The sequence below is a fragment of the Carassius auratus genome, unplaced genomic scaffold (assembly GCF_003368295.1).
Source record: "Carassius auratus strain Wakin unplaced genomic scaffold, ASM336829v1 scaf_tig00041527, whole genome shotgun sequence".
NCBI lineage: Eukaryota > Metazoa > Chordata > Actinopteri > Cypriniformes > Cyprinidae > Carassius > Carassius auratus.
In genome coordinates this window covers 93,441-120,448 of record NW_020526654.1, presented here as the reverse complement: position 1 = coordinate 120,448, position 27,008 = coordinate 93,441, and the positions used below count along the sequence as shown (strand labels likewise).

The 27,008-nt window shown below is 43.4% G+C and overlaps 1 protein-coding gene and 1 long non-coding RNA gene across 2 annotated transcripts in view; one reads left to right on the top strand and one right to left on the bottom strand.

The window, feature by feature from the left end:
• LOC113085437 (glutathione hydrolase 1 proenzyme-like) overlaps nucleotides 1–27,008 on the top strand; it is a 104,479-nt gene that overhangs the window by 18,384 nt on the left and 59,087 nt on the right. The window contains exons 3-5 of the mRNA XM_026255129.1: nucleotides 6,997–7,086; nucleotides 9,435–9,584; nucleotides 9,698–9,828. Coding sequence (XP_026110914.1) covers nucleotides 6,997–7,086; nucleotides 9,435–9,584; nucleotides 9,698–9,828 — 371 coding nt within the window. The remainder of the gene's footprint in view (nucleotides 1–6,996; nucleotides 7,087–9,434; nucleotides 9,585–9,697; nucleotides 9,829–27,008) is intronic.
• Nucleotides 361–2,137, bottom strand: LOC113085438 (uncharacterized). Its single transcript, XR_003284276.1, has 4 exons — nucleotides 2,011–2,137; nucleotides 1,288–1,355; nucleotides 1,088–1,156; nucleotides 361–729 (listed from the first exon to the last, which is right to left on the bottom strand). It is a non-coding gene; the product is annotated as an uncharacterized LOC113085438 (long non-coding RNA).

Genomic DNA, 27,008 nt, shown 5'->3' with positions numbered 1-27,008 from the left:
AAAGGTTACTTCAATCAGCTGCTCGAAGATCTCACCTTTGGAGAAGACTGTTGATTTGATACTCTAAAAATGTAAGTATTACTACTCGAAAACTAACATTACCCCATAATGAATTGCTTGCATCACTTACATGCAATAAAAACGATAAATGCCAACCGATAATTATATAACTTTTTTTAAATTACATTTTAGTAAAATGAGCAAAATATATTTTCTTTTGTGACATAGCTATACATGAATATATACTAGTTAAATAAATGCAGTCGATGTGAATACAACAATTTTCAGTCAATCAATTAATACATGAATGGATAAAATATTTATATTTTATTTACTGAGAACAAAAAAACATGTCTAAATGATTAAAATAATGTAAAGTTAGCAAAGTTAGCTAATAAAGTTAGCATCACAATAAATGCATACATGTACAAGTCAACAACACATGAAACAAAGCTTCATTCAAACTTATTGTTCTAACAATCATGTATTTACAGATGGTGAACCCAACATCCTCCTGCCATCTGAACACAGCTGATACAGTTCTGCTGCTGCACTTCACAATCTCACTCTTCTCAACGGGGATGTCGTTGAGCAACAGGACGAGGAAGACCTTGATGATGTCTCTCTGAACCACACACAACCTTGAAGTGAGAGCAGAAGAACACATGCAGGACAATCTGCTGTGTCTGCTCCAAACTTTGTGTGCCTGCACCCCATGAGCACGACTACCTGAAAAACATTTACACAAAGTTTACAAGTACATGCATTGATTTATTACTTTTGAACTGAAGATTCAAATTAATAAATAAATTATACATGTATCCAAAGCGACTTACAGTGCATTCAGACTAACAGTTTTTACCTAACATGTGTTCCCTGGTATTCAAACTGAGGATGAAGACACCACAGCAGCATCTGGTCCTGATGAGACCGTAAAGGGCAGGTGGAGTGATGGAGCGTCTCATCTGTGACTCTCGATCATTTCCAAGATGATGCTGTGGTCTTCTCCATCCTCAGTGCACACACCAGTCTACAGACATTTTCATGTCCTACAAAAATAGACATACACAATACAAAAAGTCATTACATTATTCTTTTGTTTCAGGTTTTCCCTTTTTTTCACCTTTCCTTGCTGGTCCTGCTCCACCAAAAAGATCTGCAGCAAATACACAGAAATCAAGAATAAGAAAAGAGGTGTAATAGTTGTTTAAAATTACATGAATTAAAATAAAATAAACCTTAAGATTTAAAATGTTTCATTTATTTTTGTAGTGTATTTACACAAACCCTCTGATGGCAGCATTCCTTCATCAGTTACTCTGCAGCAGATAAACACACATGTGTCTCATCTGTCCCTGTAACATCCAGACAGGAGTCAGTCTCCTCTGTCATATATCTGTGATATACTGCATTTACATGTTGACTTAGTTACTGATGTAACTTGCTTTTTATCCAACACAAATGTTCAATATTGGAAATGGACAAATAAAATAGATAACTTAAGTTTTGTTACTTTACATAGATTTGTTTGTTTACATGACTCACATTCATCTATAGCAGTTTGACAAAAGTGAATTCTACACAATATCACACACACATCACTCAGATCACTCAGTTTCATGTCTGTTAAATGTGCTCATCTACAATACTTATCAAACATTATCCTGTCAGGTGATAAATAGATATTTAGTAATAGTCTTCAAGAAGTATATATGGTTTATGTAAATCCACTATTGAGTCGTGTACTTAATGGAGCTTCACTGTTAGTTATGCATTATAAAACATGTTTACAGCGAAATCACAAATATGCTATATTATGTAGGTCGCAGACATGGTAGATTAAGCCTGTGAATCCTGGGGATAGCGGTCTTTAGTACTTTTGCTTATATGTTGCTTACTTTACGCCTTAGTTTTAATAGATTATTAACTACAAAAACAATACCACTGTATGAAAATGACTTATACACTTCAATTTAAATAATTATTTTGGGGAAAAATATATATTCTCACCTTTGTCTCTCACAGCAAACTGTCATATTCGTCTTCTTTCCAGTTTAACGGCGGTTGGCATCCAGCTTATTGGTGCATTACCGCCCTCTTCTGTTTCGGAGTGTAGATCATATACGTTTTCCTACTAAAACGTACACTTCTCTCACATTGTCAGAGATGTATAAAGTACTAGAGAACCATACTTGAGTAAAAGTACAAGTGCTCTATCAAAAAAGTGAGTTGAGTAGAAGTTGAAGTGCTCTTTAAGCACCACACTTAAGTAGAAGTACTAAAGTATTCAACATTTTTTGTACTTAAGTATTGCAAGTAGTCTATTTTAAAATGTACTACTCAAGTACTGAAAGTAAAAGTAGAAGTATTGTGTTATATAGTTATTTAAGAATGTAGTCAAAAGTTTGAACATATTGTTTTTACTATTTCAAAATATTAACCTAAAGGACAATCACAATTCCTTTGACTGTAACATTTTGTAAACAAAAAATGGTTACAGGGTTAGTTCGCCCAATTTGCAAAATTATGTCATTAATAACTTACCCTCATATCGTTCCAAACCCGTAAGACCTCTGTTTATTTTTGGAACACGGTTTAAGATATTTTAGATTTAGTCGAGAGCTCTCAGTCCCTCCATTGAAGCTGTGTGTACAGTATTGAGATTGAGGAGTCACGTGCCGATTTGGGTTGATTTGGGAGGGGTCTGAGCCGGTCGGCCCTGATGGCAGGATACGCTATCTGTTGCCAGGGGCAATGCCTTCAGAACTTCACAGAGGCGCGACTAAACATTTCAGAGCGCTTTCATTTTTGCACATTTATTTTGTCGGCGGAACAGATCGAGACGGATCTACGAATACGCGAAAGAAAAGGAAGAAAGTAAAGCATTTAATGGGAATTATATTGTTTACAATGTAAGTCACTTTGCATTCACGCTGTTAATGGCTTTAATCTAACCAGGACATTTACATCTCACAATCACACATTTAACTACCCTAGCTAACCCAGAACTGGTTTGTCCACTTTGCAGCCCCCAACAAAAAAAAACCTAGTACAGTATGTGTCATTGGGTTAAAATCAAATTATAACTAAACATACACAGCTTTAGCCTACATCAAAACATGTTGGAAACGTTCGTATACATTGAACATCTCGTTACAATCTAGTGTTTACGAAACAGTCGCAGTTAATTACTTTGTCATTTTGGTCAACAAGTGCATTCTAAATGCAATGGACCCAGCCACAGCAGAAAGCCTCGTAACTTTCCAAAGACTTGTGGCTTTTAAACTCCTGCATTGTGTAGTAACTTAAACCAAAAACAATATAATTCCCAATGTCCATATGTGTGCATGGAGGTAAATGGTCCAGGTCTCTGTGCCGCTTGAGAGCTTCTCCAAATACTGCTGTTTTGCGCTTGGTGTAACCTAAAAAAAAAAAATGTATTCCATTGTTCCTATGTTTTCCATATGTATCGTGTGAGGTACTGCAGCAGTAACTTCCAGGCATGGTAAAACAGTGCAGAATTGCGAGAACCTCCTCTTAACAACACATTTAAACAATCCTGTTTCGCCGCCGGTATCCTTCGCTGTCGCTGTCATTCTGTTGTACTGCGGAGCTTCTGTCACGAAAACAAATTCCTCATATGTGTAAACATACCTGGCAATAAAGCTCATTCTGATTCCAACATGGCGGATATCGAGGGAGGGGCTTTGTGCTATGACGACAACTTCTCATTCTCAATACTGTCCATGTCCAGAAAGGTAAGAAAAACATCATCAAAGTAGTGTGACATCAGAGGGTCAGTTAGAATTTTTTGAAGCATCGAAAATACATTTTGGTCCAAAAATAGCAAAAAAAATTTTTACGACTTTATTCATAATTGTCTTCTCTTCCGTTTCTGTTGTCAGTCTAAGACAGTTCAAAACAAAGCAGTTTGTGATATCCGGTTCGCGAACGAATCATTCGATGTAACCGATCAAACTGAATTGTTTTAAACGGTTCGCGTCTCCAATACGCATTAATCCACAAATGACTTAAGCTGTTAACTTTTTTAATGTGGCTGAAACTCCCTCTGAATTAAAACAAACCAATATCCCGGAGTAATTCATTTACTCAAACAGTTCACTGACTAATCTGCTGTGAAGAGAGAACTGAAGATGAACACCGAGCCGAGCCAGATAACGAACAACAGACTGACTCGTTCACGAGTCAAGAACCGTTTCTGTCAGACGCATCCGATTCGTGAACCGAGGAGCTGATGATACTGTTCATGTGTGATTCAGCGTGAAGCAGACCGACACATAGAGCATCTGAACCGAACTGATTCTTTTGGTGATTGATTTTGAACTGATTCTGTGCTAATGTTATGAGCACAGGTAAACCGAAGGCTTGCAGTCAACGCCAATGACGCCATTACGTCGAGCGCAAAAGAACCGGTGAACTGTTTTCTTCAACTGGTTTATTGAATCGAACTGTCAGAAAGAACTACCGGTGATCCGAAAACCGATGCAACCGGTTCTTGACTCGTGAACGAGTCATTATCTGGCTCGGCTCGGTGTTCATCTCTCTCTTCACAGCAGTTCAGTCAGCAGCACGCGCAGTCTTCGCTCAATGATGCGCCAGCTTCATCAAACCTGCCATCTACAGTTCTGGCAGTGGTAATGTGGGTTAGTAATGGAATGATTCTTAACATTTTTATAATTGTAACGAGTAACGATGCAGCACATAAAAAAATATCGGAATAAAAGTATTAAACTCAGCGAAAATATGTACTGAAGTAAAAGTGGAAGTAGGAGAAAAAAATAATACTCTATTAAAGTACAGATACCGCCTTTTAGTACTTAAGTACAGTAGTGAAGTAGTTCTACTTCGTTACTATACATCTCTGCACATTGTCCCCTAACATTAATATCTACACACACATAATGCATCAAATCCTGCCTAAAACCCCTGCCTCCCTTAAAACTTAATCAATATCGTTTTGAGATCTCGCGTGGTTCTGTGTGATTTGGACAACTTCAAGTTACGTCTCCTACTTCAAGTTACGCCCACTTCAAGTTACGCCCCCGTCTTGCAGTCTGCAGACGTACACGCTTGCAACATGAAGCATTTTGTTGATTGTCACCATTGCAGATATTCATATGCTGGTTCTTGATATCTGTGTGTGTGTCTAAAAAGCACTGGAGTTAAAATGTTTGTATGTATTACACAGATTTAAAATCTATTCCCTGTAAACATTGCAGTACCTTTTTGCATGCTTTCACTGGGACGATTATTCAAAATCTAAACTTGTGAAAAAAACACATTATTTTGAATTTAATCACACCAGCTCATTGTGCCTATATGTTTATTGTATATCACTGATCTCTTGCCTCTACAAGACCACATACAGGGCTACAGAGAGAGACCTAGCACAACAAATCAAGGGTCAAGAGCACAACTAAATCAAACACTTATCTGCATGATGTTGGAATCATTTTAAACCAATAGAACATTGACATCTGATCCTCTGTAATTCTCAATAACAGCAGATGTTCATCACTAATGCACAATCATCATTTAATTAGTCACTTAATTATCTCATTAACTTTAACTCTTTGAGGACTTGGGATTTGACTTAAGACTAGTTTGTGACTTGGAAGTAATGACTTGATTCCTCCTCTGGTAAATCAGCTGCTGAGTTCATGGGTGGAGCAAAAATATGGCAGGACTTTTACTCTTTGGCCCCTGGATTACCCACCTCTGTTCACAACAGACCCGGAAAAGAGAAGACAATGTTGAATAAAGTCATAGTTTTTGTTATTTTTGGACCAAAATGTATTTTTGATGCTTCATTTGATGGACTACTTTGAAGAGGTTTTTATTACCTTTTTAGACATGGACAGTAGACCGTACACACACTTTTAAAGGAGGGACGGAGGTCTTACGGGTTTGGAACAACATGAGGGTGAGTCATTAATGACAGAATTTTCCTTTTTGGGTGAACTATCCCTTTAATGAGATAATTAAGAGACTAATTAAATGATAATTGTGCATTAGTGATGAAAACCTGCTGTTATTGAGAATTACAGAGGATCAAATGTTGATGTTTTATTGGTTTAAATGAGGCCACCGTCATGAAGATCAGTGTTTGAATTAGTTGTGCTAGATCTGTCTATGGAGGGCTTTCACACTGGCAGTTTAGTGTGGAATAGGGCATGGTTTGCATGAAAAATCTTCAATGTGAATGCTTTCATTAGACCCTGGTGCGTACTGGGGTGCCAAGTCTCAGACTTCCCGGAGAAGGAAAAAAAATAAACAAACTGAAAAAATCTTTTCAAAGTGATTCTGCTATCAAGCAACACAGACTCGGTGTGCACTTGTTCAGGAAGTGAAGTATCCTACGCATGCATAACACTGTCAATATCTTTGTTTCCTCAACACACAAGAGAGCCAAGATTGATTCCACACAATTCTAAAAGTCCAAATATTAAATTAATTAATATTAAATAATAAAAATTAATTATTATGCTGTGCATAATAGTACCAAAATAAAAAAATTACAATATGCTCAGTCAGTGTTCTCAATGTGTTTTCCGTGTGCAATTGCGATGACCTAAGGTGACTGCAAACGCACCTGGGTTCAATACAATTATTGAGTGTGAAAGCAGACCAACGCTGCAGGTGGTGCCAGGAACCAGTGCGCTCAGGCTCGGACCGCAGCAAACGAGCCTAGTGTAAAAGCCCTCTCTGTAGCTCTGTATGTGGTGTTGTGGAGAAGAGAGAACCATGATGCACAATGAGCATATAGTCACAATGAGCTATTCTTGAATTCCACTAATAATTAAATCATTTTCACTTTTGGGTTAACTATCCCTTTAATTAACTCTGAACTCTGCATTATAGAGTCCTGCCACTGAACAAAGCTGTAATATTGTAAAATCATGTCTGCTCTGGGTGTGAACATGGCACCCACACCCTGTCATATGATCCTGAGATTGTTTGTTTGTTTTAAAACAGGTTCTTTTTACTGGTGGATGAGTGCTATTTACTATTGTGTGGTCTCATGTCAAATTTCTTTTCTGAACTATCTTCAAGCAAGCCAAAAAGGTGATAATTTGTACACACACACACACACACACATGTACAGTTCTTTGTAGTAACTGATTACATGTAATCTGGATTACATAATCGAGGGCAGGGATAGGCAACTCGGGTCCTGGAAGGCCACTATCGTGCAGAGTTTAGCTTCAGCCCTATAAAAACTCATCTGCCTGTATCTATCTAGTAATCCCAAAAACACTGATTGTCTTTTTCAGGTGTGTTTAATTAGGGTTGGAGCTAAACTCTGCAGGATAGTGGCCGTCCAGGACTGGAGTTGCCTATCCCTGATCTAGGGTGACCATATGAGCCATTTTCACAGGCCGCGTCCTTGCCAAGTTTTCTTTTATTGCCTAAAATATCCAGATTTTGTCTGTTTGTGCTGGTCATCTCGATCTTTGTATGACATTCATAAGAGCTATAGAGAGCAGAGCATCTCTATACCATAAGGATGGGTCCTTATGCATTCAAATCACTCGCTTGGTACTTTGGTGTCATACAATGATTGGTGCACAGTGACGCTTCGAGTTGAATGAACAAATTATGTACGTGTATTTGCATTGCCTTGAACCTTCTCTGTAGATCTCACCTTCTCACACGCCACAATTGGTTGATTATGTAACATACCTGCATGTTATTGGTCAAACTACTTTGGATGTTTTAGGCAATATAGAAATCCTGGCAAGGACGCATCCTGGGAAAATGGCTCATATGGTCACCCTAGCTTTGTGGGTAGTCCAGGGTCCAAACAGTAAAAATCCAGACATATTTTTGCTCTACCCATGAACTCTAATCCCACGTTCTCAAAGAGTTAAAGTTAATGAGATAATTAAGTGACTAATTAAATGATGATTGCGCATTAGTGATTAACACCTGCTGTTATTGAGATTTACAGAGTATCAGATGTTGATGTTTTATTGGTTAAAATGATGTCACCATGATATTTTTAGGTTTTGAGTTGTCATAACTATGGAGCTCCTAAAGCTTTCAGTGCTTTTTAAATTTATGTAATACATACAGTTGCTTGTCATATACTTAGAACATCAAAAGTTGATTTCAGTAATTCTATTCAAAAAGTGAACCCATTTAAAACTGTGGGGAAGATTCACAAAGAGTGGACTGCAGCTTGAGTCAGTGATTCAAGTAATTCAGGCAAAAAGAGTCCCAACTAAGTATTAAGTGCTGTATATGCTCATACTTTTAATTTTCATACTTTTTAGTTGGCCAATATTTCTAAAAACCCTTTCTTTGCATTGATCTTAAGTTATATTCTAATTTTCTGAGATAGTGAATTCGGGATTTTCTTTTGTTGTCAGTTATAATCATCAAAATTAAAATAAACAAACTTTTAAAAAACATCAATGAACCAATATAACATACAAGTTCATCACTAATGCACAATCTTCATTTAATTAGTCACTTAATTATCTCATTAACTTTAACTCTTTGAGGACTTGGGATTTGACTTAAGACTATTTTGTGACTTGAAAGGAATGACTTGTTTCCTCCTCTGGTGAAATCAGCTGCTGAGTTCATGGGTGGAACAAAAATATGGCAGGACTTTTACTCTTTGGCACCTGGATTACCCACCTCTGTTCCTTCATTTTTATTGAAAATAAAAGCTTTTCTGATGTGATTTGAAATTTGAGAAGGGATGAAAAAAAAAAGATGAAAAAACTTTGTTACAAGGCATATTTGAACCCAGGTCAACTGCATAAAATTGTGAACAACACAGTTTTCCATCTGCACTACTAGAGTCAATGACTGCATTTTATCTGTTGTAATTTTTAATAAAAAATATATGAGGTGCCATTAAAGTGTAATATTACAAATTTAAGCATTTTCTTTCCAAACATTTCTTTGAATAAGATGACCATAAATGTGAACTCACAATTGAATGTAACCAAACAAACTATTGCTTTTTATAAAAATCTATATTAATGCCAGTAATGTTAACATGTAGGTGTCTTTTTGTTCGGTCGGCCAGCCATGTTGCCGCTGTAGTGGGTTTACGCTGAGATAATTCATACCCCTTCATTTAAATTTGGTCCCCTGAAAAACTTTTGACTCCAACCAAAAAAGAATTGAAACCAATACCCCTTTAGGTGATCACGCAAAATGGAGGGAAAGGGGAAGGGCTAAGGGGAAGAAATGGGATTGGGCCTAAATTACTTTTTTAAAATGATCTTCACGGTATTAAAAGTTATCAGAGCTGTCAGGGTTCACAATATAGCATACTGGATATTCAGTGATCAATTGTTGCTTTTTTTTTTTTTTTTTCGTTAGACATATATACCACATTTGAATTTTGACCATGCAATTAATTAATATGTCAAATATACTATGTCTGCTTTCAGATATCTGTTTGCTGCCTTTGTGACTGTATCAATTTTAATACTGACATTCACACAGAGATCAATTGTGACCTCCACTGAGACACAAAGTTTTAACTGCTTTACTAAAGCAGCAGTGGCAGCGGATGCTGGGACTTGCTCTGAGATTGGGAGGTATGATTCCAAAGAACCAAATTTATGATTCTGTTAAAAATTACTTGTATGAGACTTTTGTAACCACAGAGTCTGGAATACTAATATGGAGTCATTGTTTTTTATCATTTCAGGGACATCTTGATGCGTAAAGGTTCAGCAGTTGATGCTGCTATTGCCACTCTGCTGTGTTTGAGTCTGTTTAATCCTCACAGTATGGGCATCGGAGGAGGGGGGGTTTTCATCATATACAATTCATCAACAGGTACATAGGCTATGAAAGACTTAATGTTTTGGTTACGTACATAACCCTTGTTCCCTGATGGAGGGAACAGAGAGATTATGACACGAGACATTAGGGGATTTACTTGAGAGCCCCTATTAGTTAACAATTTGATCTAACAGTGATGTCACCATGAGCTTGTGATGAGGTCACAATATGAGGTCACAGTGAGCTAAAAGATTTATCATGATTTTAAAATCCTTTTGACCTATTATACAGTCCGAATCCATGTATGTATAAACAAGAAGCATTTATAGTTAAAAGCTTTAGTGTAATAGCTAGTGATGGACAGATCAGTTATTTTCTGTGAGCTAGTTCTTGTAGACAGTTTGATTCAATAAACTGGTTGAAAGAAACCGTAAACTGGTTCTTTTACGCTTGACGTGGTGGCGTCAAAACTATCAAATGTCAACTCAGTAGATATAACTTTATTAAGCTAAAAACCTCATAATCATGAAAAGTGTACAATTAAGTTTTGCAACAATGCACCCAAATACAGTGAAGGAGGAACCAAGTCATTCCTTTCAAGTCACAAACTAGTCTCAAGTCAAATTTCAAGTCCTCAAAGAGTTAAAGTCAATGAGATAATTAAGAGACTAATGAAATGATGATTGTGCTTTAGTGATGAACAGAGCATTACAGAGGATCAGATGCTGTTGTTTTATTGGTTAAAATGATGCCACCATCATTGAGATCAGTGTTTGCTTCAGTTGGGCTCTTGACCCTTTACTTTTTGTGTTAGATATATCTGTATAAAACTACACGTAGTGTTACAAAGCATTGTAACCAGTGCTGTGCAGAGAACAGCTATTAGCAACTTTTACAAGATGTAATGGTTGTTAGGCATGAGCTTGCTTATTTCCTAAACAATTTTGTTTTATTTATATGTTTAACCTTTTAAAGGTGCCATCTGTAATGTTTGGCAAAAACAAATCATGTCATACTCCACATTCCATACCAGATGGGGGCAGTATGCCTCAATAAAGTGAATTGGTCTACTCTAGACTAACAAACAAGAAACGGCATAGTCTCTATGCTCCGCCCGTACCTTCACAACAACCCTAGAGCCATAGCCGAAGCCTAAGAGGATGTTTTGCCTCCAGAGGAACGTTGGGTGATGTCAAGAGATTTTGAAACATGACATCTTCAAGCTACTCCCCTTCACCTTTACCAGTCAATATGTTCCTATTCGTTTTGTTCATTGTACATTTTGAGTTGTATATACACATTATTTGAATTAAATTAATTTGACAGACAGCATTCTGTCAACATCAGACAGCTGATGTTGAACAAGCTAGCACCAACCAACGTAACCAGAGCTGCCAACTCTCAAGCATTCACCGTGAGACACACGCAATTGACTCTTTTCACACGCTTTCACGCCACACATACATTTTTTCACGCACAGAAAAACCACGAAGCAAAGAGGACAAGGAGACCAACAGACTAGACAGAGCAGGTTATTTATGATATAATAAAATGGGTAACGTTAAGTTATAGCTAGCTAATTATCAAACGCAGCTACGGTTAGCCATCGCTAACATTTGCACGTTTATCGAACAGCCTTCGATACATTTCTATTTTATAACTTCCCGAAAACAAATACACAAACATATAAAACAAACTTCTAGCAAAATACTAACAGCATCTAACTTACCAATCCAAAAGAAATGTTGCAAGTTCGGAGTTGAACCTCATTTCTTTCAGGTCCATCAGTTGTCTCCAGCGATTAAAAGCAGTGCCGATGTTTACTCTGGTTCGGCTCCTTTTCTTATCGGATTTGATTTGTAATTCCGAGCGCGGTTGTTTCCCTGTAGCTGGTGGTGTTCTCTTGCCAAGGGCTTGAGCCATCCTTTCTCTCTCTTCCCTGAACTGAAGTAGTGGGCTGTACTTTCCACATGATTGACATCAGGTTCAGGTACGCCCACAAGCCGTGCAAGTTATTCATGTATTGCAGGTTGGCTGGTGGTTATGTTGCCCGCATACCGCCTCCCATTGCCGAAACTGGTATTACGACACCCGTCGGGCCGGGGCTAGTAATGCTAATGCTAATTAAGGTTGATATCTCTGCAGTACTATAACTTGACATTTTTTTAATGACATCATCGCCCTTATTTCTTCTCATTCTTTTGATGCGTGTAGGTCATGTTATGGATATTTTTACCTCAATTTTTGCATATGGCACCTTTAAATAACCAACCTTGTGTAACTGCAGCATGCAAATGAACCGTGATTTAATGGTTATGAATTAGAGGGCTTTTACACTGGGCTTGTTTTCTGCAGACCGAGCGAGATTGTTTCCGGCGCCGCCCCAATATTGGTCTGCTTTCACACTCAATAGTTGTATCAAACCCAGGTGCGTTTGCAGTCATCTTATGTCATCGCAAACACATACAGAAAATGCATGGATGACACAATGCGACTGAGCATAGTTGTAATTTTTTTTTGTTATTTTGGTGCTATTATGCACTGCATATTTAATTGTAATTAGTTTAATTTGGACTTTTAGGAGTGTGTGGAATCAACCTTGGCTCTCTTCTCCAGGTAGTCTCAGGTTTGGTACCCCAGCGCGCTCCAGGGTCCGATGACAGCTTTAACATTAGCGACTTTTCACAGGAACCATGCCCCGCTCCCCACTAAACTGCAGTGTGAAAGCCCCCTTAATTTTAAATCTAGTATATGCAATTCATATAAATATTTGAACCCTTGTTCTAGGGAGACACACAGACATGATGACCAAACATATGAATCTCTACAATGGTGACAATCAACACAATGCTTCATGCTGAAGTGCATGCTGGGTAAAACCATAGTAAAAACTCCTGTCATGCACTGCAGCATGAATAATTATTGTACCACTGTTGAGGATCATATGACAAGTGCTCATGTCTAAAAGCCTGAACATTTTTTATTTTTAACCAATAAGAGCAGGTGTTTATCAGTAATGCTGTATTATCTATTATCAATAACTCCTTAGCAAAAGGAGTGGTCCCCCCCTTGCTCAAGAAACCAAATCTTGACCCCTCTATTCTCAGCAATTACCGACCCATTTCAAAATTGCCTTTTATATCAAAACTTTTAGAGAGTTGTCTTTTCCCAGCTAAATTAATTTGTTAACTTGTCTAATACATTAGATAACTTTCAATCTGGTTTTAGATCGCTGCATGGAACAGAAACCACACTGTTTAAAGTCAGTAATGATCTGCTGCAACTTCTAGATTGTGGCTCATGTGCGATACTAGTCCTATTGGACTTAAGTGCTGCATTTGATACAATAGATCATAGAATTTTGTAACACAGGTTGGAAAAGGTGGTGGGAGTACAGGGGGTTGCGTTGCAGTGGTTCTCCTCTTATTTGAAGGACAGAACCTTTTCAGTGAGCATTGGAAGTGTCTCTTCTCGGCCAGTTCCCTTGTCTTGCGGTGTTCCCCAGGGATTCCATTTTAGACCCTTTACTTTTCTCCCTGTATATGCTGCCCCTGGGTCCCATCTTTAACCCCTTTACTTGCAAACATCGCAGACCGCCCCAGTTTATTATTGTTTCACTTTCACAGAACGTTAAACATCACTCTCTTATTGATCTGGACAAACTGTGCATCATTTGAAAGTTTAAAGACTCTAGCCTCGATATTTGACCAATGTTTTGATAAAACATTGTTGCAGTGTGTCACGGGCTGAAGAATCACACGACAGGGTTTAGTGCAAAAGTGAAGCCCCGGAGGGTGTATTTATTGACAGGTGCCTTGAACTGTGGTGGTGCCAGTGCTCATCCTCGGTGCCACGTGATCCTGTTTGCCGGCTGGCTGAGTGCAAGGGGACTTGGTGTCCGGTGCTCAGGTGGCGGGCTGGTCGATCCGCAGCATTCTGGAGGAATAAGAGACACAACATTAGTTTCTGTCGTCTTGAGATCCTCTCTCCCTGTGTCACATTCAGGCGCAGCTTTTATGGCCCTCTCCTCATCCGCTTCAGCTGGGACCGATCAGCCCGCTGTGATTGCGTGCAGGTGAATCTCCCTCGTTGCCAGGGCGACGCTGATAGGTGCCCAGGACACGGCTCACCCCCCCCCAAGCGTCGTCCTGGTTCCTCGGGTGAGGGGGGAGGTGGGGGCTGGGGGATGAAGAGTACCTGACAGACCTGAGAAAGCTGTCCACAGGCGGGAGAGTCCATCCGCATTAGCGTTGGCGGTTCCAGCTCGATGTCGCACATCAAAGTGGAAGTTCTGGAGCACCAGGAACCACCGCGTCACCCGGGCATTAGTGTCCTTACCCCGGGCCATCCACTGTAACGGTGCATGAGCGGTGAAGAGGGTGAATTTCCGTCCCAGTAGATAGTATTTCAGCTCCAGGACTGCCCACTTGATGGCCAGCGCCTCCTTCTCCACTGCCGCATCTGTAATAAGAAGGGACAGTTAAAGTCGGGAGCGCGCAACACTGGCTCAGATGTGAGCGCTGCTTTTATCCTCCTGAACGCTTCTTCTTCCTGGGTTCCTCACTTCACCTTCTCCGGCTGTCCCTTCTTAGTGAGGTCTGTCAGGGCTGTCGCTAGGGAGGAGAAGTTAGGTATAAAACATCTGTAGTACCCAGCCAACCCCAAAAAGGCCCGTACCTGTTTCTTGGTGGAGGGCCTCGGGGCTGAGAGAATGGCTGTCACTTTTCTCTGTTGCGGACGGATCAGGCCCCGGCCTACCTGGAAACCGAGGTACTGTGCTTCAGGTAGGGCGAGGTGGCATTTTTTGGGGTTGGCGGTGAGCCCTGGCCGCCGCAGCTCGAGAAGCACCCTCCGGAGCCGCTCCAGATGGTTCTCCCAGGTCTCCGAGTGGATGACGACATCATCAAGGTAGGCTGCGGCGTAAGCTTGATGGGGTCTCAGCATGATTTCCATCATCCGCTGGAAGGTAGCCGGAGCCCCGTGCAGCCCGAAGGGGAGAACAAGGTACTGCCAGTGGCCAGTGGGGGTGGAGAAGGCGGTCTTCGGTTTGGCGATCTCTGTTAACGGCACCTGCCAATAGCCCTTGGTGAGATCGAGCGTGGATATGAACCGGGCTCACCCCAGCCGCTCCAGCAGCTTATCGAAACGGGGCATCGGGTATCCGTCGAACTCGGAGACCTCGTTTAGGCGGCGGAAGTCGTTACAGAACCGGAGGGTGCCGTCCGGTTTTGGGACCATGACTAAGGGACTGGACCAGGGACTGCGGGAGGGCTCGATGATCTGTAGCTTCAGCATCTCTCCTACCTCCCCTTCGACTGCGTGTTGCCGGGCCTCCAGGATTCGGTAGGGCCGCTTTCGTACAATGGTCCCTTGCGCTGTGTGTACGTCATGCTGCAGTAGGTGGGTCCGCCCGGGACGTGGAGAGAACACATCAGAGAACTGACCGACCAGATGTTGAAGCTCTGTTTTCTGGGCAGCCGACAGGTGGGGGCTGACATCAACAACCACGGGTGAGGAGGCGGTTAGGGCCGCAACCTGAGTCCTCGTCCCCTCCCAGCGCTTCAGGAGATTGATGTGGTACAGTTGGCTTTCCTTCCGGCGCCCCGGCTGGCGTACTCTGTAAGTCACGGGCCCCACCTTCTCCGTGATGATGTACGGGCCTTGCCATTTGGCGAGGAATTTACACGCTGCTGTTGGGACAAGGACTAGGACGTAATCACCTGGCTGTAATTCCCGTGGTTGGGCCGCCCAGTCGTATCGTCGGCGTTGAGCTTCTTGGGCGGCCGCCAGGTGCTCCCGGACAAGGGGGAATTTGCGGACAATCCTCTCCCTCATCTTCCTCACGTGCTCGATCGTGGTTCAATGGGCGGTCGGCTGCTGCTCCTAGGCCTCCCTGGCGACATCAAGCAGGCCACGGGGCTGCCGCTCAAACAGAAGCTCGAAGGGTGTGAATCCTGTGGAGGCCTGGGGGACTTCCCGGATGCCGAAGAGGACGTACAGCAGCATTTGGTCCCAATCGTCGGTCATCCGCAGCCACGCGGCGGAGCATCTGCTTTAATGTTTGGATAAACCTTTCGACCAGCCCATCGGTCTGAGGGTGGTACACGGTGGTCCGAAGCTGCTTTACCTTCAGGAGGTGGCAGAGTTCAGCAATCATCCGGGACATGAAGGGGGTGCCCTGGTCGGTCAGTATCTCCCGGGGTATGCCGACCCGGCTGCACAGCAGGAAGAGCTCCTGGGCGATGGCCTTGGATGTGGCATTGCGCAGTGGAATGGCTTCGGGGTACCGGGTCGCATAATCCACGATGACTAAGATGTGTTCGTGTCCCCGGGCGGACTTTGGCAGCGGCCCTACGAGGTCCATTCCTATCCGCTCAAAGGGCACCTCAATGATGGGCAGCGGGATTAGCGGAGCTGGGGGAGGAGTTTGTGGTGACGTCCGTTGACAGTCCGGACAGGCCTGACAAAAACGCTTGATCTCCGCCTCCATGCCGGGCCAATGGAACCTGTCTTGGATTCGTTGAGTGGTGTTTTGCGCCCCCAGGTGGCCCGCCATAGGGTGGGAATGGGCAAGCTCGATGATAGTCTGTGTCTTTGTGCGTGGGACAATCAACAGCTTTACCTCCTCCCCTCTTCGCTGTGCGACACAGTACAGCAGGCCGTTCTGAACCACAAAGTGTGGGGTTGGGTGTGGTGGCAGTTGGACCTCTTTTCCCTCAACCACTCTCACCTGCTTCCAGCAGTGCTTCAGCCGATCGTCCCCGAGCTGCTCCTTCATAAAATTTCCCCCACCCCGTACCTGCTGGAACACATCATAGAAAAGGTTAGCACTTTGGGGGGGGCTCACCATCACGAGCGCTGTCCGAAGCCAGGAGGACAGGGCGCCGTCGGGGACCTTGGCTGACGTTCTTCCTCTTCTGGCGGTTCCCGGCAGGGCTGGCAGACCGGGTGACTTGGGTGAGCAGTTGGTCAAAGCCTGGCCAGTCTCTTCACAACAGGACGGGCACGGGCAGGTCCCTGACTACGCCCACTTCCAGTGGCCAGGTGCCGGTCCTCGTGGAGAGAGTCACCCGCCGGGTGGGTACGTTCTGGGTGTCCCCATGGATGCAGGTAATGGAGAGGCGGGCTTTGGTTCCCATCCGTGGGGGAAACAGGGAGGACTGGACCAGGCTTACCGCACTTCCAGAGTCCCACAGGGCTGTATACGGTCTGCCGTTAATGAAAACCTCAGTCTTAGGTGCCTCTCGTGGTGGCTCCAAATGGACGGCACAGCCTGCCAGCCAGGCGCGGTTGGGAGAGGATGGTGGCTCTGTTGGCATTGGCTCATTCTGTATGCCGGGAACCGCCGACCTGCTGACTGTGCGCTGGGTGCCCTCTGGCGTGCGTCGCTCCTGGTACACCCTCCGGGGAAATGGCGGTGCTCGCTCCCCAGCCTCTCGTCGCATCATCATCTCCGCTAGCTCAACGGCCTCGACGAGCTCTCCCACGGTGCGTGAATTCCTCATCCCGGCCGCCTGCTGAAGGGGCCGTGGCAGGGCACACAAATACCGGTCCACGACGACACGTTCGGCCACTTGGGCGGTGCTGGGGCTCCCGCCGAGCAACCAGTGATGGGCGAGGCGGTTGAGTTCGGTAGCTTGGGCGCGGGCTGGCAACCGACTATTATACTCCCAGGCTCGGATCAATTGGGCCGCGGCGATGGGAGACAAACCCACGCGCGCCAGAATTTCCTTCCGTAGTTCATCATAGGATTCCTTTTGGCGTGCTGGCATGGAAAAGTAGGCCTGCTGGGGTTCCCCGGTTAACAACGGTGCCAGTATCCGCGCCCACTCTTCACGGGGCCAGTCCTCTCGAGCGGCGATGGATTCAAACATGCCCAGGTAATGCTCTACATCGTCGTGGCAGGAGCTGGGTGGCTTGAGTGCGGGGGTCCGGCAACGGGCGAGCGGCAACTTCACGCTCCGTTTCTCCTTGTCGAGTGGCCATGTGCTCGAGGATCTGCTGCTGTCGAATGCTTATTTCCATCAGGTGCTTGAGAAGCTCTTCCATAGCTGGGGAGGGAGTCACCACCTGACGAGAAATCAGAAGGGGGAAAAAACAACAACTTGGTGAACCAATACAATCGTGTGGGTCGGTGATCCTTCAGCAATTTGCCTGCATTCTCCACCAGTGTCATGGGGGTGAAGAATCACACGACATGGTTTAGTGCAAAAGTGAAGCCCCGGAGGGTGTATTTATTGACAGGTGCCTTGAACTGTGGTGGTGCCAGTAGTGTCCAGTGCTCATCCTCGGTGCCATGTGATCCTGTTTACCGGCCGGCTGAGTGCAAGGGGACTTGGTGTCCGGTGCTCGGGTGGCGGGCTGGTCGATCCGCAGCTTTCTGCAGGAATAAGAGACACAACATTAGTTTCTGTCGTCTGGAGATCCTCTCTCCCTGTGTCCCCTTCAGGCGCAGCTTTTATGGTCCTCTCCTCATCCGCTTCAGCTGGGACCGATCAGCCCGCTGTGATTGCGTGCAGGTGAATCTCCCTCATTGCCAGGGCGACGCTGATAGGTGCCCAGGACACGGCTCACAAGTGACAGTTATTTAGTAATTTATGTCAGGAGTGCAAAATAATAAATCCGTATTATGCCACATTTTGAATGGAAATTCACCACTCATTCATATTCAGTCACGGCTGCAGCGGTTTATTTGTGTTCACATAGACTCACTGAACAGCGTCAATAAGGATTTATAGACCAAAGATGCATATCTGCGGAGATATATGGATATATTTACTGATGTTTACTTCATATTTCTTCAGACAGAATTGTCATTTCTATTCATTTTACACATATTTACGCGATCTGATGATAAACAGCCTCTCCCAGCGCTGTCTCTGTGTGTTTGCTTCCGTGTACTCGAGATGTGACACAGACAGACTCTGATTGGACCTTCGGCTTGTCAATCTTTAGAGTGTCATAACCGCACATTGCCACATCGTGTCACATGGTTCGTGTACACTTCCTGATTCAAATCTGCTCATAACAATACTGATATACCTCTGTACACAAGAAATATCTGAATAATAAACCCACGATTATGATAGTAAAGCTTGGTATAAGATTTTCTTGAGATCTGGGGTGTTTTTATAAAACAAAATCGAAAATGTACATGTGAAATGCTAACTTGTGCAGCGACGTAAAAAGGCTATAAATAGCATATTTTTACAACAGTGAATGACCAAATTCCACCCACGATTGCAAAAGAAAGTTATTATAAACACTCGAGCAGGGTTTAAAGTGAGTTTTGAGCAGAGGTGGGTAATCCAGGGGCCAAAGAGTAAAAGTCCTGCCATATTTTTGTTCCACCCATAAAATCAGCAGCTTATTTCACCAGAGGAGAAAGAAAAGTAATTCATTCCTAGTCACAAACTAGTCTTGAGTCAAATCCTAAGTCCTCAAAGAATTAAAGTTAATGAGATAATTAAATGATTGTGTTTTTTAGACACACACAGATATCAAGAACCAGCATTAGAATCTCTAAAATGGTGACAATCAAAAAAAAAAAAAAAAAACGCTTCGTGTTGCAATACATGAAAGACTCCCACAATGCACTGCAGTATGAATAATTATTTTCAACACTGTTGGGGATCATATGATAAATGGTCATGGCTAAATGCGTAATCCCAAACTGCGTTTTTTTTTTATTTTTTATTTTTTATTCCTTAATATTGAAGCTGCATTTAACCTGTCCAAAGTGCACACACAGAGCAGTGAACAGACAGCAGTCCTTTCTAACCACCAAGCCACAAATTATTTTATTTAAAATTATAATCAATAAATTTAAATCGAGATCACACAGTCATCAATAGCATAAATTACCAGATAGATTAAGATTTGTATCAGCATTGCACAAATATTTGCTGGAAAACAATGATGCAATAGCTTAGAAGCAAATTTATCTGCAGTATGCAGAAACCTCTGGTTTTGAGTAAAAGTGTACTAATAATTTCATAAATTGTCTGATGTAGCTTGATGCTAACATAGCTCTAATGCTACTAATAGCAGGTGCATTTCTTCATAATGCATTTCTGTCACAATAATTCAGGTAAGGTCGTAAGAAAATGTTTTGTTGTATTTTTTTAGTAAGCCTTTTGATAAATAAGGGCTAAATGCATACTGAGGCTGAATTGAGATTGCAGTTTAGTGGATTGTAAAGCTTGAAAAAACCACAACGACGGCTAATAAAGGTGGAATAAAGGAAAAAGAATAATGCGGATAATGTGTCATATCTGGCGGAGGTGTGAAAGACTTGTTTGGAACCATGAATCAGGTAGTTTTCAAAGCCAAACAGACAGACAAAGCACACAGGAGGGTTTACATGTGAGATCTTACAGAGATGACAAGTGCCATAAACCAATCTGATTAGCCTTAGAAAATATTTCATAAAATTCATAGCTTTACAGATTAGATTAGCCACACTGTGTTTCTAAACTCATATCATACATCAACAATTTTTTAAATACATTTAAAAAATATGTTTTTAATATTTTTATTTTTGTTTTTATGTTTGAGCTCATATATCTCTATTATCATAACAGTCTGAGTCAGGGCCGGCCCGCGGCATAGGCGGTATAGGCAAATGCTAAGGGCGCCACTCATCCATAGGGGCGCCAGAATGAGTGAACTAGTGAATTTTTTTTTTTTTTTTTTTACATATATTTTTTTTTATAATAGGCTACTATTTAAAAACCATTAATTCGAAATACTACCAAATAAAGCAAACAAAAGTCCGGCTCTTCAATCTTCCCCCGCCCATCGAGTGCTTGAAGTGCGTCAGAAACAGAGCGCGCGCGCGATCAGTTGTTGGTAATGTGTTGTGTAGCGTGCCCGACGCCGCATCCAATGTAGACAGCACTGCTTTTGTTAACACACAGCTCGTAGAAACGGGCCTGGCAGCTCGCGCCAGTTCTAGACACGGTGAAAGTTTTCTGATTGTGACGGCAGGCCGAATTTACATGACACATTATAAATGAGCATAGTCTGCGATAGATACAGTGCCAAAAAGAAGAGAAGAGGATAAAGACAGAGGTAAAGAGATGTAGTGAAAGAACAATTTATTGCATAGGAGTAAGATACTATAATTTCATGGCAGTTATTTTTACCTTAAACTTAATGTTAGCAGTTGTTCTGAGTTCTGAGTCCCCAGTGTAGAACTTTCCAGCAGGTGTCACTACTGTTTGTTTATGTGTATTACAAGTGATGGATGTTATTTTTATTTTCTTGGGTAGTTGAGGAAAATGTATACATTTATCATCTTATTCTAAATGCAAGCACATTTATGTTATATTTTATAAATGTTCTAATATTACTAGGTCGCAGATATGCATCTTATCATTCCTAGTCACCAGATTGTGAATCTGTACATGCGTAGTTAGTGAGTGCACAGGCGCCGCATTTATTTTTCATTTTCATTCTGTCGTTGATCAGGACTGGTACGCTTGCCGGTAAGTGTCTGTAAACTGGCATTGCTAGTATTTCAGATCTAAAAATAATATCGCATGATCGTGTCATTTCATTAGTTCTTTCTGATGTTTGTTTTGTTTCATTGCAGGTTTACAACCTAGCGATCTATAGTGATTAATTAACTGACGAGCTAAACGTCACATATGACGAGCTGTGTATGTGTGCTCAATAAATGCTCAAAAAGTGGCTCGAGTTGTATCCGCCGTGCTTGTCCTGAAACCCTTCCAGTGGGGAGTTTACTGAGCTATAGAAGGTAGCTTAGAAGAAAACTGGACAGTTGTAAACCGCCGTCGGAGCCGTGCTAGGAAATTCACGGACACCGAGCGGGGGAGAAGCCATCGTTGTTGACAGAAGTCGGGATCGGAGACCCATATACTGAGAAGGAAGCGGCCGTTAACAACTCCACTGCAACGGAAGAGCCGAAGTCAAGAGCTAACGGGGGCCGTTAAAGTGCTGAATGACTGTGAGTAAGACTGTGTGATTAATAACAGCTGCGGAGCTATAACAACGCGACTATCAGCCGTAACAGCTGAGTCTAATCTTTTGAAGCGAATCTTTCTGAACGAGTCATTTGAGTCGACTCCTCTGAACGATTCTTTTTGAACGATTCTTTTTGCTAAAAAGTGATTTTAGTGATTTTGATCACTGGGAAGAGGATAAAGATACGAGAAATGGCAGATGAAAAACCAGATCTGGAGAGTTTAAAACGGAAACGTTCAAATGCACAACGAATCTTTACAACAAGAATAAACCGCCTTAATGTCAGTGCTGGCCGTTTACGTGAAGCTGAATTGTCAGAAGAGTTAGTGAAGTTGAAAGATGATTATGACAAACTCCTTGATGGCAGTAATGAGTATGTTGATGCATTAAGCCAAATAGATGCTACGGGTGATGACAGTGAGTCGCAGGATGCTCTGGCGAGGAGAGATGCCAGTGAGCAAAAATTCCTTGAAACTGAGAGTAAAATCATGGAAATGCTGTGGACTAAGTATGCAGAGCCAGACATAGATGCTCTTGTAAAACAGTTCAAATCTGCTTTTAATCGAGCTGAGGCACTCGGCACAAGTAAAGTGCCATGGGCGCAGCAAAGGGTCGAAAGTGGTAAACTGGAGAGGAAACTCCATGAACTCAGGGATGCTGTGTACACTTGGAGAGATTATCGACCATATGGAAGAGACAAGTGGATGCTCTTTTTATCATTAAGAGAGGATAAAGAGCAACTGATGGATGGGTGGACATACAGACGTGAGGATGAGGTTATGAAGAGGGACAGTACAGAACTAAAAGGCCATGGTGAGGAGGCCGAGGATGAAGACGAGGGAGGAAATGATGTGGTCGGTGGGCATGTCATAACAGATATCAACAGCCTTACAACTGCAGATAGCATCACCTTTACCCAACCAGTAGCTCTTGCTATTGCTACTCCACCTGTTAACAGTCAGCCTGCTGTTGTCAGTCCACCCGCTGAGGGGCAGGAAACTGTATATGTAACAAGTTCTCCTTCATTCATGTCTACAGACAGAGTAAGCATCTCTACTTGTGCTGCCAGATGTTCTACAGCCATTAGTCAACCTCAAAGCAGGTATGGCACAGCTACTGCACACAATGCCTCCCAACAAATGTTACAGCCCGTTCTGCAGTCAAGAAGGTCTGATAGTGGGCTTGGTGTCAGTTTCACCCTACCTTCAACTTTTGCCAGCACGCCACAATTGTTGAACGATCATGCTACTCCGCCTGTTGATCTTAGCATGGGACAAAGTAGTAGCATGCCATATAGTAACCCTGGTTCGCACACTGGTGCAGAAAACAGCTCTCAGTGGGCCCGACCAAGAATAAAGCTCACACCAATAAGCTTACCTAAATTCTCCGGTGACCGGAGGAGTTATTGGCGTTGGAAGGCTGAATGGGAAAGTATCCAGGCACAAGCAGAACCTACAGGGTCTAGGGAATGCAAGAAACTTCACTTACTGGATAGTATAAGTGAGTCAGTGAAAAGTGAACTCAGGCTATATCGGTGCAGAGATGCGAATGATATCTTCAGGGAATTGGAGAACCATTATGGTGACAAGGCACACACGGCCGAAGAGATTGTGTTGGAGCTTCAATCACGACCTGCTGTAAAGAACCATCAGCCACGAGAAACGTTAGAGTTGATTCTAGCAGTGGAGAGGGCAGTACTGGATCTCTCAGACCTTGGGTGCGAAGATGCTGTACGCAATCAACTTGTGATTCGGTCTTTGGAGAGTAAACTCCCTGATGTTATGAAAAGAGAGTGGCTCATGTGTGTGAGAAATCCTGTAAATGATGTCCATCCTGGAAACCGTTTTGACAGGCTCTTGATGTTCCTGGAAGACCAAAAGTCATTGCTCGTGAGGTTGGAGCAGTTGCTGCCCAGCAAACCATGGCCTGCTAATGCTCCTGAGAGACCAAGCCACCGGGAGAAACCAGGTGACAGATGGAGAGAGAAGAAGTCTTTCACTAAGACTACAGTAAGTGAAGTCAAAAGAGAATCCAAGCAGTTACCATGTGCCGTGTGTGGTGATGGAGATCACGGAGGTAAACTGTTTCGTTGTAAAACTTTCAGAAAAGCCAATCTGTCAGAAAAGAAAGCTCAAGTGAAAAAGGTAAAAGCATGTACAAAGTGTTTGGATGTTCACGGAGTCGAGAGTGACTGTACTCCAAAGTTTCTCTGTCGTAAAGATGAGTGTAAGAAAGGCGACACTCCAGCGGACCACCATTATTTCCTTTGCCCTAAGGCGTCAACAAAGAAGGACACTGTTAAAAGGGAAAATAAAGAAGAGGAAAAGAGGCGAGCTCGAGGTCCAACAGAGGAGCAAGAGGCTGTGTTCGGTGAGTTGGGACTGACTCCTCACCAATTGGAAGCTGTCCGCAGAGCCTGTACTAACAAGGCGACATCGACAGTGTGTCCAGGCAAGAGTCTGATGCAACAAAGTGGTTTGAAAGAACATCCAGTCCTTATGATGCTCGTACACGTCACGACAAAGAGAGGAGACAGCCTTGGAGCTTTGGTTGATCTTGCTTCTGACACGAATTACATTACACACCAAGCTGCAGAAAGGCTCGGACTGAATGGTGAACCGGTTTCCCTTGTCGTGTATGGTGTTGGTACGATGAAGGTGAGAGTTGATACAAAAAGGTATCTCGTAAAAATAAAAGTGTGGACCTCCCGAGGAACTCTGAAACTCCACGAGATGATTTGCTATGGGATGGAAGACATCGCTAAAGTGGATCGAGTGGTGAAATCGGAGCGGCTAAAGCAATTTTTCCCTGAAGTAGAGCCAGGAGAATTGGCCCGCCCAAAAAAGATTGATCTTTTAATCAGCACTCGTGAAGGGCGATTAGCTCCACAAAGATTGCAAAGGGTTGGCGATTTAGTGTTGTGGGATGGTCCTCTGGGCAAGATCGTGAGTGGTGTGCATCCAGACCTCTTTGAAGATGTGGAGGTGGCTGCATGGCGGTCGAAGACACACTTTGCTCATTCAATGAGGACGGTAGCCGTCAAAGTTGAAGAACACTTGGTTGCAAGGCCAGGAAGCCATTTGGAGCAAGGAAACATAGCAGAAGTTCGAACGACAGCAGTGTGCAATAAAGAGGTCTTTGAGTGGCTAAAGTGGGACAGCATCGGTGCTGCCTGTGATCCTATCTGTGGAGGATGTCGCTGTGGAAAGTGCTCGCCGGGAGGAAAGGAGATGTCCCTAGCTGATGAGAAAGAGCTGGAGATAATAAAGGCAGGTCTAACCTTCAGAGAGGGAGATGCGCACAGTGACCAGCCCCACTGGGATGCGAAGTATCCCTGGATGGAAAACCCAGTCTCTCTTCCTAACAACCGAAAGGCTGTGGAAGCAACATTCCTGAGAACGGAGAAGCGGCTCATGAGAGACCCTCTGTGGAAAGAAGCTTACACGAAGCAAGTCCACGAGATGGTAGAGAGGGGAGCTGCTATTAAGCTCACTAAGGATGTTATGGACAGCTGGAAGGGTGCTGTGTGGTGGGTGAGTCACCTAACAGCCCCAAACCCCCATTCAGTAACTACGCCAGTACGACTCGTCTGGAACAGTAGCCAGGAGTTTGGAGGGGTCAGTATGAATAGTATTTTGCTTAAGGGCCCAGATGTCTTAAATCCCATCAGAGCGGTGCTCCTTAGATTTCGGGTGGGAGAACATGCAGCCATCGGAGACATCACCAAGATGTATAATTCGGTCTGGCTGGAGGAACAGGAAGTCCATGTGCATCGATTCCTATGGAGGGACTCACCGGAGGATGAGATTGAAGATTACGCTGTCGTGAGGGTGAATATGGGGGATAAACCTGCGGGATGTATTGCGCAGGTTGCCATGCGAGAGACCGCAAAGTTACCCCAGTTCTCTGAGATGAAGGAGGAAAGAAGGGTAATCGAGGAAGACTCCTATGTCGATGATCTCCTCACATCCCACAATGACCCACACCGTCTAAACAAGATTCAAGAGGGAGTGGAGAAGATACTAAGAACAGGAGGTTTCTACCTCAAGCCTTGGATCCGGTGTGGTCAAAGTGGGAGGAGAGAAGAGACCAAGTCCAAAACCATGACTCTGACTTTACCCAACCAGTTAAGGGAGGAAGATAACAAAGCCCTGGGGGTTGGTTACCTTGTGCAAGAGGACAAACTCTTTGTGATGGTCTCTATCAACTTCTCCAGTAGGAAGAAGAAGATGAGAACTGAGATTGACCTCACTGAAGGGGAAGTAGAAGTAAAAACACCAAACCCACTTACTCGTCGTGTTCTACTGAGTCAAATCGCTGGACTGTATGATCCGATCGGTCTAGTAACTCCTGTGAAGCAGAAAGGAGTAATCCTTGTGAGAAGAGCCTTCCACGAAGCTGGTAAGCTTACTAATGATACCTGGGATGAACCTCTGTCTGACGAGCTCAGAGGCAAGGCAATTGAGCTGTTCAAGGAGTACGCTCGTCTGAGTAGTATTAAGTTCTACAGAAGCCTTACGCCTTCTGGCTGGAAAGATAGACCCTAGGGAATCACATTTTCTGACGGGAGCTGTGAGTCCTATGGTGCAGTACTTTACTTAAGATGGGAGACATCAAATGGTGTAGTCACTCGGCTAGTGGAGTCAAAGGCCAAGTTAACTCCTCTCAACCAGAAAGGTGATGCAGTTATGGCAGAGGTATGTGGGGCTGTCTTTGCCACACGTCTGAAAGGATACATGTTGAAGCATGGACGGTTGGACGTAGAGAAGTGGTATCATTTCATTGACAGTCAGACGGTGCTTGGAGCCATCCAGAGAGAGAGCTATGGTTTCCAGACATTTTTTGCGAACCGAATCGGGGAAATTCAGAAGGCTGGACCTGTAACTGACTGGTGGTGGATACCAGGCAAAGTCAACGTCGCTGATCTAGTCACAAGAGGGTGCGCTCCTGATCTGCTGGGTGAGAATTCTGTGTGGCAGAAAGGTCCCGAGTTTCTCTCTGATCCAGTCGAGGATTGGCCCATAAAGTCAGCCTCAGAAGTGGCAGTTGATGCAAGAGAGGTAGTGAGTAAGCTCCAGAGAAAAGCCTTTTCAGCAGTCCTTACCAGAGTTCAAGCCAAGAAATTGTTACATCTTGGCCGGCTTGGTGGTGAAGATCCAATAGTCACAGATGGAGAAAGCGGGGCTTCACTGTCCTCTGAAAAAGGGAAGAAAGTAACCTTAACTGAGACTAAGGAAGAGGAGACT